The 14,349-nt window shown below is 38.5% G+C and overlaps 1 protein-coding gene across 10 annotated transcripts in view; it reads left to right on the top strand.

Moving 5' to 3' along the window:
- Positions 1-14,349, top strand: part of lrp1bb (low density lipoprotein receptor-related protein 1Bb) — a 241,578-nt gene that overhangs the window by 170,546 nt on the left and 56,683 nt on the right. For all 10 annotated transcript variants that reach the window (XM_067516516.1, XM_067516507.1, XM_067516512.1 and 7 more), the window contains 8 exons: positions 4,037-4,171; positions 4,249-4,378; positions 5,167-5,293; positions 5,432-5,583; positions 6,254-6,378; positions 6,576-6,947; positions 9,933-10,122; positions 12,217-12,421. In XM_067516516.1, the coding sequence (XP_067372617.1) occupies positions 4,037-4,171; positions 4,249-4,378; positions 5,167-5,293; positions 5,432-5,583; positions 6,254-6,378; positions 6,576-6,947; positions 9,933-10,122; positions 12,217-12,421 (1,436 nt within the window). The remainder of the gene's footprint in view (positions 1-4,036; positions 4,172-4,248; positions 4,379-5,166; positions 5,294-5,431; positions 5,584-6,253; positions 6,379-6,575; positions 6,948-9,932; positions 10,123-12,216; positions 12,422-14,349) is intronic.

Genomic DNA, 14,349 nt, shown 5'->3' with positions numbered 1-14,349 from the left:
GTGGTGCCTCTAATCCAGCACAGGTTCAAATGTCTGCTAACAAGACATTTTTAAGAGGCCATGTAGACACTTGTACCACACATCTATGGGTGTTTCTCATTAATCTTAAATGTCTCCTCATTTGCCTCACTTGCATCTCATCTTTGTGTATCAGTTCCTCCCACATAAGATGCAGGGGAGAGATTCAAGGAAGTAATGTGAGTAGAAAGGAATCAAGCATTTAGAATAAAATGAGATGTCCTTCCCTCTGAAGCTTTATGAGGCAATATCATTTTCTGATGATGACGGTACAGCTGGATTTGCTGTCTGGTAGCAAGTGTAAAGGGCTTTGTATGCCTTGGAGTTTGTATATGCACTGATAATGTGATATACTATCCAAATAATCCTGCCAATAGTCTAGTTATGTCCCCCAACATGATAAAAGTGAATGTGAAATATCTCAGTTTCGCCTTAAAAATTTATTTGACAAGGGATGGAAAAATTAACCAGTAAACACAACCATCTTAGGGAATTAACAATGATCTTACTTAATATCAGAACTTATATGCATACATGTACTTAAGATACGGATACAAAACTGAAATGCATTCATAATACATCATCCATGAGATGTCCAAGCAAAAAATGACCAATGAGCAACAACTAATCAATACATTTATGCAAATTAAGACAACAATCAATAAAGAAAACCAAGACGTTTTATTCAAATTATTGCAGAACAATAATCAAGATACAACTATGATCAAGGCATCATCACTATTTTTTCACTAATGTTTAAGGAATTAGAAATCAGTCACTAGCAAGCTAAATATCAACATGTTTAGAAAGACATAGAAAAATATTTAAATACTTAAAATACAACATGTGAAATTTGGCATTTTTGCTGCAAATACACCAACACCAATCTGTGATCTTGTAAAGTCATAGCTCACGCCCTTCTTCACTTATTGACAACAGTTGTGAATTAATTATCTAAAAGTCCAGGTCATAATATATTATTCCGCAGGGGGTTCTAACCTAATAGAAATTCATATTTAATTAAAATATGTTTACAGCTGAAAGACAACAGAGTCTTCTCCTAAATATATGATTATCCATCATACAGGCTTCAACTAAAAAAAAAATGAAAAGAAAACTGTTTTCAGTTTGTAAGCAGTTTTATGTTTCTTTTTCATTTTAACTAAATGTTCACCACAAAAAATTCAAATCTATACATCTGTTTGATTTCTTAGTTGTTCAGGTGCAACTTCCAATAACTAACACATTTCTAACAAAGAGCCATGAGGGTCAAATAAAGGACTTTTGTGAAGGATGGCCTCCTCCATCCCTGCTCTTACCTCCTCTGGGTAGCAGCCTCACTCCTTACTCTTCAAAACAATAAAAACGTAAATGTGATGTTATGTAGGACTGTGGTGCCCAATGATTTGACAATAGCTATTCATACAAAAAAAGAAAGCAACAGACCTCTAACTTGCCTTTTGGGTTGTGTTGTGTTGGGGTGACTATAGCACAACCCTTTTCTTTGCTTCTCAATCTTAAAAGCATAAGATGGAGGAAAGGGTCTTTGTTTTACTGGGCTCTACCATTTTGAATAATGGTCCGTAGGCTTGCGGAGTGCAGTTTGGTTGAAAGAGTAATAAGTTCACATTACAGAGGAAGCTCTCCATGAATAACATCAAACCATTTCTTCACAAGCCACTGAAACAATCCTAATGCAGAGCAATTCCCAAGATATATCAGACGAAGGTACCATAACGTGTATTACAGAAGCACGTACTCAGTAGCTTGTGCTGTCATTTGTTACATTGCTGCTTCCCTCTGTATAATATATATGATAAGAATGATGGATTTTTTACAACTACAAATGCTATGAATATACTATAAGCTGGTATTATTCCATATGCTGTTTATATGTTATAAGTTGCCACTGATGCATGTTAATGAATGTCGCGCAAAGGACATTGCTCACGCACAACTGAAACAAACTATACTGTATACACACAAGGCATTATATACTAGGATTTCAAACGATTCTCTTTAGAAAAGCAGGAGATAAAAAAGATAAAAGATAAAGACATTTTATGTTTGATGAATCCACATGTACACTATGCTATGACTTTCCTATGTTGGTGTGAAAAAACACTGAGGGTGGCAAATGTAACTGACTGTACCAGGGGCAGAGAGACACACTTTACAGGAACTAATATTTCCAGACTATGGTTTCACGACAAAGTCGGTGCAATATATTGATGATTACTTTTCTTTTTTCAATCTACCACAAATGGATTTCTGCTCACCTAGTCAGGTGTCACCAGAAGAAAAAAACAAACAAAACAAGCCAAAACTATGTGATTGGAATAGTTTGCGTTATAAAAAGTAGCTGCTGTAAACGAACACATGCAAGGTGGGAAAGGAGGTTTTCACTCTCAGTTGATTGTTGTTTCACACAAATCAGTGCTTGTCCCCTCCAAACAGAACCTTCAGTAAATCTGCTTTTTGAACAAATTTTGAAACACTTCACCCTTTTGTGGAGTCGCTCTCTATGTTGCATCGTCACGAGTTAGCGATGCCCGACAGGTATGTTCAATTCCCAAGTAAAGACGGGAAAAACCAGCACAGCTGCCTGCAAGAGGTTGGAGGTTTTTATTCTTATTTAAATGAAGTGATCATTGCAATTCACCTCTCTCAGGTTTGAGGCCAACTCCATGGTTACCTACCCTGTCCCCTGCGGCACTTTGGTAGAGGTGTTTGTTTTAGGGGGTTCCCCTGTGAATTGCCACAAGAGGGACAAAAAAGAGACAAAACTATCTTCTGTGTCCCCACTTCCCACCTCCAGGGCCAACAGAATTGGAATTTTAAGTCATTTACTGTACTTACATAAAAAGGTCATTATTTCCAGTTACATGAAGCAAATGTTAGCACACGGAGGTGTTAAAATAAGATGGTGGACACCTACACATCACCGTAACGCTGACATCTGCACTTTCCTCAAAGTGCTGGTGTGCCTCCATATGTATAGTAAGTACAACCTCACAGGGCTACTTGACTTTTTTATTGTTGGATGTAAATGCATACTGTAATTACTGTATTTAATCACTTATACTGTAAGTGCTGCACTTCACTGGACTAGGACGTTTTATGTAAAGGTTTTCTCTTTCAGCTCAAGTCATGAGAAGAAGAGCAGGGTTGGGTCACTCAGGACACAAGTAATCGTCATGAGTCACTTTGTTATCCAACAACTGAAGAGAGAACATCAAATGTGATTAGCAGTCTGAGTGACTTCAAAGGTCAATAGCCATCTTTAAGTGTAACAATAGCTTTTGCAAAAGACTGAGTAAACTGAATCCAGACCAAATCTTGGTGCTGCCAAAGCACAAAACAAGATGCCAATTGTCCAGGCATATGCAGGTGAACATGCAGATGCATTACTGAGCCTGTCCAAAAGAAGCTGCTGATGGCTCACACATAGCATTTACATGTCATTATAGAAGCCAGGTTGCCAGAGCAGAACAGATGAAAGCCCTGCAGCTGTAACATGTCATGTGTGAGCTGCGAGCATAAGGCAGCAGGAGCAAGAACATGTATAAACATACTGTATAACGCCCCCTAACCTCCTAACAACCTGACTAGAACCAAGCTGACAAGCGTGCACAGAGATGCACTTGAAGACCGCACCATAAATAAATGATGTACTATTTCGTATGCCGATGTAATAGGGCTGTATAATTGAGACTGGACCATAACAATTTTACCAACACCATGTTTTGCATGAAGCAATATACTGCCCTGTAAAGTTTGGCTAACGACTGCCTTTCCTGTTCAGGCACTGTATGTCAACAAAGCGCCTTGACTGAACCGTGTGGGTATTTGTGCTATCATACTTTATAGTCCCACACAACATTTGGTGAAATGGGCCGTGCTGCAGTAAAATGTGGTTTCATGAGTTGCTATGTTTGAGGGCATAAATACGTTTGTGGCAACCGCATTCATCATCCCATTTTCTCTTTAGTCATTAACTGCGTGATGTATTTTGCAGGAAATGATACTGTGTACTGGACAGACATGGGCCTGAACAGAATATCTCGTGCCAAACGTGATCAGACTTGGAGGGAGGACATTATAACGACTGGCATCAGCCGGGTTGAAGGCATTGCTGTTGACTGGATTGCTGGTTAGTATCCTGATTCCCCTGAGTCCTGGCAGAATCTGCTGTCTTTCCACACCTCACTATCGGATTTCTCTACGCAGGAAACCTGTACTGGACAGACCATGGTTTCAACCTAATAGAAATTTCTCGTCTAAATGGTGCTTACCGCTCAGTCGTCATATCTGAAGGACTTGATCAGCCAAGGGCCATCGCCGTGCATCCACAGAAAGGGTAGGGAAGTTTTGTTTTTATGGGTTTTTTTTTTTGCATACCTACTAAGTGGTTTCAGTTAAACTAAAAAAAAGCTTTATTGCAGGCAAAAGGACAAGTTTATTACATTTGCATACAGAGACTCCAAGTAAGTCCTAAAACCCGGTATCAGTTAGTGTTTTGGTACTTTCGGTTCTCTCGTCCGGAAGTCAAAATGGTCTGTAACAGGTTCAAGGCATTTTCATGTTTTATTATTCAACAGAGAAGTAAACTGTACATTTTTCGCTTGCACTATTTTTTATCTTTTACATGCGTTAAAAAAGGCTGTTGCTAACAAGTGGCTAAATTACAAAAAAAAGTTGTTGGGAACATTAAATGTGAACATTCCGAACACTGAGACTAAACCACCGCCTTGTTGAGTTTATGCCTTGCAATCACGCAAGTTATATTACAAGTGCGTTAAATCAAATATCAAATTGAAAGTTTAGTGGTGGTGATGAAGTCATGTGAACGGGATGTACTTTATTCATTACCTACAAGTAGCCTTTTACTTCTGGGGATAGAATTTAACTTAAAAATATGAAAGTGTTGTTCATCTGTTAAGATTGTCTTGCTGAACAAAAAGTGTAGCTATCATAAACCTTTGTTTATCATGGATCTCATTTTCCACAACAACCCAAAGGCCAGTGGAAAAATCCCACTGGCTTTTAATCCGGGGAACCAGGAAGATGATAACTTCTTTGTTAAACTACGAAAAAAAAACAGCCATCCCTACGGCAATTTGCTTTTTTTTTTTTTTTACCACTCAGGTATCTCTTTTGGACTGAATGGGGCCAGAACCCCTGCATTGGCCGCTCCCGTCTAGATGGTTCAGACCAGGTTACTTTGGTCAATTCCGGCATTATTTGGCCCAATGGAATTTCCATAGACTACGAGGTACAGTTGCACACACAAACTCTGTCATCCACCTCCACCCCCTTCCTCCTTACTATCTTATCTTACTTCTTTGTGAGTGAAAAATTACTATTCCTAACTGGTATGGTGTGTGATATGCATTTTAAAATGACCTTCCAGGAAAATACATTATACTGGTGTGACGCACGCACAGATAAGATCGAGAGAATCAACCTTGAGACAGGTGAGAGCCGGGAGAATGTACTGTCAATGGCCAATGTAGATCTGTTCTCGGTGGCTGTGTTTGGGCCTTACATCTACTGGTCTGACAGGTAATTTGTTATTTTCTTAAATGCACACACATGCATTGACCTGCAAAGCCCAAAATACTAACCTGTTATTAACCCTTCCATTTAAAAGTCTCGTGGATGTATTAAGAATGGAAGTTCCTCATAGAGTGGGTCACCACCTATTTTAGTAAATACTCTAGACACAATTCAGTGTCATCAGTAAGGGCAGGTTCTACCTCAGCCATCTGTGAAATCAGGCCCATGGTTAAATTTAATACCTTATTTCCTTTCTTGAGTTCAGTCACTTTATGCATATTTATACACTCCTGCTGCACTTCTCTGAAGCACCAACAGAGACCAGTTATACAGTACATACTGGTAAAGAAATGGTTGTTAAATAGTCAATCACATGTTCATTTGTTTCGATGCATAATATTAAACCGCCTCGCATTACGTGGCAATCAACAATCTCATTCTACTTACAAATAGCCGCCATGGAAAGTAGCTGTTTGCTTTGTGTTTCTTATCTTTAACAGCTTGAATTGTGTGTGAGGTTTGAGTGATTACAGTTTTGGATTTTTTTTTTTATAATTTTGTCAAAAACAATTACGAGCCTTTATTTCTGTCCAAACCTATAATTTTCTTTCATCAATAAAATGTCTGCTTCCTTGAATTACTTATTTTTCACTCCGTCTCCTCTGGTGTTGTTTAGGGCCCATTCCAATGGTTCAATTCGCCGTGGCTTGAAGACCGACACCAGTGAAGTTGTCACTATAAGGAGTGGTCTAGGGGTCAATTTGAAGGATGTAACAGTCTTCAATAGAGGCAGAGAAAAAGGTAGAAATCTTATTGACTCATTTTATTGATTTTTCTTATTGATTCAGAGATTTTTACTTTTGCAATCATGCTCTTATTTAGTTTTGAAGGTTTTTCACAAACCCACTATTATATATAGTCACATCCAATTGAAACATGATTGCACAGAGGCAGAAACTCAAATACACCACTAACTATACGTGTACTGGTTTTCAAAGGCACCAACCCTTGTGCAAGGAGTAATGGAGGATGCCAGCAGCTGTGCTTCCACTTAGGAAGTGGTCGCCGGACCTGCTCCTGTGCCCATGGCCGCTTGGCAGAGGATGGTTTTGGTTGCGAGCGCTATGAGGGCTATCTACTCTACTCTGAAAGGACCATACTGAAAAGCATCCATCTTTCAGATGAAAATGACCTGAACTCACCTGTCCAACCTTTTGAAAATCCTTCATTTTTCAAAAATGTCATAGCGCTGGCCTTTGACTATAGCCAAAATACAGCTGGGACCAACCGCATCTTTTTCAGTGACGTCCATTTCGGAAATATCCAAATGATTAATGATGACTGGACGGGGAGATCCATTATTGCAGAAAGTAAGTGAATGTCGTATTCCAACTGCGTTTTTATATTTTCTAATGAAATTAACAAGCCTCAACAAACAAACACTTACTCACACACAGACATACAGAATGCACTTCCACTTTCAATAGCTCTAGGTTTACCAGAGTTTTCATAGTAATATAGAGCCACACATTGAATCTGTGTTTTGTTGAGAACATGTGCTTCAGTTTAGATTAATAGAGTTGTTTAAACATCCCCGCTATGACTTACCTTTCCCTGTGCCCGTGCTTCTCTTCTGTAACTTTACATCTGACTTTTGTGTTAACGTTTTGATTGTGTGGGATGTGAGCGCAGCCGGCATGCTCCTAGTGCACAGTGGCACCTAAGCTGAGCAGATACCATGTAGGCACTGACCCAAGACCACAGCTGCTGCCGATGTGCTGCTTCTGCTACATAAATTGACTAGACAAGGTGTTGTTCATACACAGTTGTAATGTATGATAGCACAATCTTGTTTAGAATACATTATTAATGCAGCATGTATTGCTTTTACCACAGTTAATGTAAAGAGTAATTCACTAATTTTCTCTTCCACTTATCCATTTGTCCTTTATTAGACCCTTTATTACTATATCACTATATTTGTGATATTGTTACTATATTTGAAAGCTTTCTGCTTAGTCACAGGACCCAGCCCTCTCTATTTCTCTACTAAAGCTCAGTCAGTCCTGTCTTGATAAGGATGACTGGATTCAGATGAACAGCAAAAGCCTCTGCTCTGCTCAGCTGGCGTCCTCTGCCACAGTGAAGTTTCCATTGGGAGCAGAGCTCAGTACCTTCCCACTCCCTCGTCACACGGGGAGACTGGCAGGATGTAACTGTTGCTCTCTCACCCACCCACTCCCAGACCCATCTCCCACAGCCTTGCTGAGGGAGCCTTTGCTTGTTTATTTGTATTATTGAAATAAAACGTTCTTGGGAACCATATGCCAGGATCTGTATGTGTCCTTCACACCGTAGCACGTGTGAAATGTGAAATGAAATAGGTGCAGAAAATTGCAAAGAAAGGTGCAGGTAGATTACATAAAGCTGTTGAAGGATAACCTTCCATGCTTCCAATTAACTTATTTGGTAGCGTGTCCATTTAATGAAATCAGCACCTTAAGGCAGCATCTCACCCTGTACTGTATAGAAAAACAAGACCTTGTTCTCTTTTCCTCTGAAAAGTTTCTTCCTGCAGCTCGTCATTGAATAAAGGTGAAGATGTTAATCATCCGTATATCCCTAATTAAACTCTGTGTCCCCCATTAATTACTCTCTCGCCCCACCAACATTTTGTGAGAAACTCCAAGCTGCCAGACGGCTTTTATTGCAAACTATTAATTAGTGATCCGCTGGCTCAGGTAGAATCTTAAATATTCTTGAGTATGGTTTATGGGTTTTAAGATAAGGGGATACAGCCAAATTCTGTTGCATTAGCCACATGTTCACCAGTAAGACAAATTAATGGCTCCACTGACAGATGGAAATGTGTGTGAAAAGACAGAAAAGGGACGAGGCCAACACTATTTGCCCAAGTGGTGGACGCAGGTGTTACGTGAAGATTATCACATTGTTAAAATGTATTTAAATGTTGTAATTGTGTTGTTGTTTTCATTGTTGGTCCATGTTTAAATCTGATAATAGAAAAGAGGAGTCTTTATTTAGCCCTTGCATGCTCCTTTTATGAAACATAATCTCTTGTTTTGTCAAACAGTAAACAATGGTACTCACACACAAAGGAGATACACATGAACAGGCACATACACAGAACCTGGTTCATGCACGTAATATCTCTAAAGCCCCAACAAAGCTGATTTCCTGTCTGCTTGAAAAACTGTGAAATCTTACAGCTGGGAGTCCAGTGGTTTTGTAGTATGCAATTTTGTGGAATTTTTATCAATGGGCTGTATCAGGGTAAGAAATAAACTACTTTGAGGGATGTCTATAGCACTCAGGGGGGAGCATGTTTATTGGAAGTTAAATATTTTAATGTTAGTATTTTGTAGTGCGTATTACACAGGGTCAGCATTTTCTACTATATAAGTTTTTTTTCAGTCTCCTCTTGCAGAACATGATGAAAACAATACCCAAGTCATGAGCTTCAACAAATACCCAGTGGTCCATGGGGAACAGTGGGGAACATGTTTGAGTACATGACACCTTAACTATATTACTGCAGTTATTCTGCTATTGTGTCTTCAGACCAACACTTGCGTAATATGATGAATTTGATGACAATAAACAGTGGGGGTCATATTCAACAAGCCATTTATGAATTCATTGCAAAAAAAAATAAAAATTCAGTAAAAATAAACATGATCAGCATTTCTGTCTGTGATTGCAGTCTTTCTGTGAAGGTTCCTACACTATCAGCAACATTCTTGCTCCAACCTCGAGAGGCTGCAAAGGTCTTTTCATATTCTGTGTTCAAGAAATTGGTTTGCCATGAAAACATATTCAGTCACTGTGTGACTCTTACATCAACAAATACCTGTCCAGTGTAGTGAGGCATTAAGTTATTTCCCTGTCAATCATCAAGAAAACATAATCCCAATTCTAACACAATTGGAGCCTGCCATCTGTTACCAGCAAAGTCATTTTTTCCCCCTAACTGTGCACTAAAATACAATTTTTGCAGTTTAGGACCCACAGATTTCAGGGGCAGATAAGTGAAATTTTAAAACCTGGTATACACAACAGGATATCAATAAACTGAATTAACGCAGACTTAAATTGAAGGGTAAAATAAGAAAAATAAGGTAATTTCACACGTGGAACCAAGAACAGTGCACACATTCTTGTAGCCATAAGTCATGATTTAATCTTTTAAGATATATGTGTTTTATCACAATAATTTGTCATAAAGTGTCATAAAAGCTGGTCTGATGTACATTGAACAGCACTTTGTGGCTTTGTCTAAATTAGACTAAAAGTTTCAAACTTGAACACTGGTTTTATGTGTCTTGTTTTTTTAGACGTGGGTTCAGTAGAGGGCCTGGCATACCACCGAGCCTGGGACACCTTGTACTGGACCAGCTCCACTACTTCCACCATTACCAGACAAACTGTGGACCAGAACAGAGTGGGGGCCTTCAGTAGGCAGGCTGTGGTCATACTCTCAGAGGAGGATCATCCACACGTCCTGGCCCTGGATGAGTGTCAAAAGTCAGTAGCTTTTGTAAATAACTTTCTCATATGCATTATATTATCAGTCAATTATTTCAATGATATCAAATTAAGGCTTTGACATTGTGATTCACATCATATTTATTTATGTTTGTGCTGAAAAAGAAGAGATCTTCTGAAGGAATGATATGCATGAGCAATTGACGCTTATTTGCTTCAGAGTGCAGCACAAAGTTGACATCATTTCATTTAGGGCAACATTTTATTATAAAAAATTCCAACCAAGAATTATGGATTTAAGAAACATGTCACCAAGTGGAGTGGTGTGTCTGGCCTATGTGTTTTAAACATTTTAGACAGCAACAGAAGTCTACAGCACTGACAGACTAATCCAGGTTGCAGTCTGACAGTTACTACTGGTTTTAGTGTCTTTATATGGGGATTTAGAAAATATGATTTATTTAAAACATGTGATATATAACATGACGGACCTTCTTGCTCTTCAACACAGATAAGCTTGTGTGTCCCATTAAATAAAGTGCATTTAATATGACATCACCACCAGAGAAGATAGAAAAAAAAAAAGCACTAAACTAACAGTTCTTAGTCCTTAGTTCCAATACTGTTATGGTTGGGATAGGACAGATTTTGTTGTGTATAAATCTTTTCATTGACTATATTATTGTTGCTGAAATACACGAATCAGCTCAAAGTATAAGGACACAAGAACAAGGGTGAGCACGGCATCTGACTGGTCTGTGGTTCGACAGCCTAATATGCAGCAGAGTGTATGTTTAATGCTAAGCCCCGTCCACCATAACATAACTCACCAAATGGTAATAATGATGTGGCTGATTGATGTGATTAATGATTAATTAGAGCTCTTAAATCCCTGCATTGTCAGCTACAAATAACAAAACACACTCTTATATATTACATAACATAGTTATTATCGCTTTCCAAAAATCATTTCTGTAATATTTTAGCTAGGATCAATTTAATACCAAGATGTGTTGCAAGTACACTTACACTTGTAAGTGTACTGATCTGTATCGATTTTTTTTTTTATATTGTATGTAACAGTTTCATTTGTGTGCAGGTGAACCAAAAAGAATGTTTTGGGGGAATATTCCTTTATTTAATTCATCTAGAAATAACACATCAGTATTCCTGTTAAATCCAGTTAAGATTGTGTTTCTATAGCCATTCTATAAAGTGCTAGTATCTTGCTCTTGCTGAACTAAATTAATTTCTTGACCTCAGACCGTATCCTTGGTTGGCAATTTGGCACCATATCCATCCCACTTCAGAAACGTTGTCTGATAATTACAATTTAAACTCAAGTGATTAATTAGCAGTCCCTGGTTGTGACTTCTGACCGGAATCCTTATTATCACACTAGAGTGGACTTCATTACAGTATGAAGTGAGAGCCTTAGAGCTAAAAACATTTTCTATACTATTTAAGAACTTATCCAGTTGTTCTTTTTTCTTTTTCTTTTTTTTCTTTATTGATTTGTCTGCAGGGCTGTGGATTTAGCAAAACCTCGATAAAGCAAGATATAAATGTTTAATTTATTTACTCTGCTGCAATTATCAGTTTTTATATTCTCCAAAGTCCTCACAGAGAAGAATATGAACCAATGACCTATATCTCGGAACTTATCAACATGAAATCGTGTGACACTCTATGACTGACGAGCTCCTGCAGGAAATAAAAAAAGACAGGCCATGGAGGTTTTGGAATCATGCTAAAAACTGATTGATGCTACTGCATAAACCTCTAGCAACTTAAATCATGGAGGAAAATGTTCAGTATCCATTTTTTTGTTTGTTTGTTTTACCTGCATATTAGAGAGTTCCTTGGTTGACATATAAAAACTTATAATTTCTGCTCCCTTATTCGGTGTCAGTGTACACAAATTTGTTTTCTAGGCTCCTTCTTGCTGTGGGGGTGTAAATATGTACTGAGGTGATGTAGTGCTTCTTTTGGCGAGGGAAGGAGTCTCCAATGACATTTTTACATTAAGCTGAAGCCACTTGCTGTTGCTACAATATAAATGAAAGTACTGCACTATGCTTCACAGTAATTCAGTGATTTATTTTTTATTTGCTGTCTGTTACACATTCACAGCCTGATGTTTTGGACCAACTGGAATGAGCAGAGGCCCAGTATAATGAGATCCACCTTAGCAGGCAAGAACATGAGGATTATCATTGGATCTGATATCCTGACACCCAATGGATTGACTATTGACCACAAAGCAGAGAAACTCTACTTTTCAGATGGAAGCCTTGGAAAGATTGAGAGATGTGACTATGATGGTTCCAGCAGGCATGTAAGTGTGAAAACAATGGCCTTGGAGTAAGGTATTAATTGTGGCTGCCCAATCTCAAGAACCTTTTTAGAGCCACTGAATTTTTTTCTGAGAGATTTCCTTGCTAGAATTTCTTTCTCATGGTTTCTCTCAGTGAGATGCTACATTACAAAACGTGTGAATCGAAGCACGTATTTAGTGACAGAATTTCCAATTGATCTTCCTTTTTCCTGAAATGAAACTTTGTTTTTCTGTCCCCCATTTAATCTCCTACCTTCCCATCCGAGCTCCTGGAACATCATCGTCTTCACAGCAGATAGGATCTGAAACATCTTTTGATTTTCTTTGTGATATTTCAACTCTGAGGGTACACATAGTTCCCTTAATCACAGACGTCCTTCTGTGCTAAAATAAAATGAAGGGGCTTCTTATGTTGTCCATAAAAAGTTGCATGCATAATTCATAAGATCCCTACTGGCTATAGATACTGTTTTTTGGTTATGGAATGGATTCCTCTACAAGATGTTTTCTTTTTTTTTGTTTTTTGCTATGGATTTTAGTTTTTGCTTGACATGACCTGTGCAGCTCAGCACCTTGGCCCATCTCAATTAGTTACCCATATGTTTGCTGAGCCAGGTCACAAGGCTCACAAAGTCTTCACCTTTGGGTCCCCACCTGCCCTTCCAGCAGTCTAGTCCTGCTAATGAAGGCTTTGTTGCAAGGTTGCTCTGGGTGCAAATTCTCCATTCCAATTAAAATGTGTAAATTAAACAGAGATGACTGATTGTCAACTTCAGCATTTTGCAAACTATAATTGTGAAATTCCTAGGACAACCCATCTATTGTGTAAAAGACATTCACTGTAGAAATGCAGCTTGTTTTATTTAATTTAGCTCGGATCTGATATGTTTAAATCAGCAAAATTCACAAAGGGCTGCAGGATTTCATTTTTTAATCAGAAATAGGTTAAGGTAAGTTAAAAAAGAAATGAGGTTAACTTCTAGAATAGAAATGATAAAAGACATTACAAAGCACTAATTTTGTGTTGAGTTATGTGAGCATAAACATGGTGGAGTGTCCTCGAGAGCTCAGTTCTTACAGTTTATTCTGTAGGTATTTGTTGGTGAGAAGCTGTGACACGGATCTCATCCCCGTGTCATTTTCAGAGTGGAAATCATTAATTTAGGTGGAGTTTTACAAAGGGCAGCAGGTTACACAAAAAGAGAAGATGCTGGCATGTTTAGTGGGAAAATATTCCCATTAATTCCAGAAAAAAATTTAATTTAACTTTAGATTTAAATAAATATTATAACTGAATATATTGAGTGATGGAAGACGTATACAAAGATATGAAGTATTTTCACATTTCCCCAGAAGACAAGTTTAGAACAGACTTCATATGTTGCTGGCTGCAAACCTAATGTTTCCCAAATCTAATTTCCTATAAATATGTTCTATTCTACCCCATCTGGTGTTTTCCCTCTCTTTCACTTTCTGTCTCTGTCTCTCACTTGCCGGATGGCCAGTTGTTGCTTCTACACACTGGGCTCCTTTAATCAACACCTGTCCTATTAATCCCAGTATGGCACAGGGGTAATGTGAAATGGCTTACAAGCTCATTCCACTAATGGCTGAGAGCACAGAGCTGCTGGAAGTCCTGATTCCCCCCCACAAGCCCAGAGAGTCCCACAAGGAGGCATCTGATGGATTCCTGCCTGCCTGCCAGTTGACACTGTCATTTACTCCCTCAACATCTGGGTTAAGCAGTCATGTGGGCGGCAGGGGTGATGTGTTGATTAATGAGTCGAAACATACTTCTTCACATTTATTCTTAGGGTTGCTCTCACAATTCTGCCGATGCTCTTTGAAGCCAAATATTAAACAGACATTTGTGCTTGTTTTGGGGACACAAGCGTGAACGTTGACAGTGTGAACAGTAGGAATGTACC

The sequence above is a fragment of the Channa argus genome, chromosome 9 (assembly GCF_033026475.1).
Source record: "Channa argus isolate prfri chromosome 9, Channa argus male v1.0, whole genome shotgun sequence".
Taxonomy (NCBI): domain Eukaryota; kingdom Metazoa; phylum Chordata; class Actinopteri; order Anabantiformes; family Channidae; genus Channa; species Channa argus.
The sequence above is the reverse complement of the archived record's forward strand: the minus strand, read 5'-3'. Positions and strand labels throughout refer to the sequence as shown.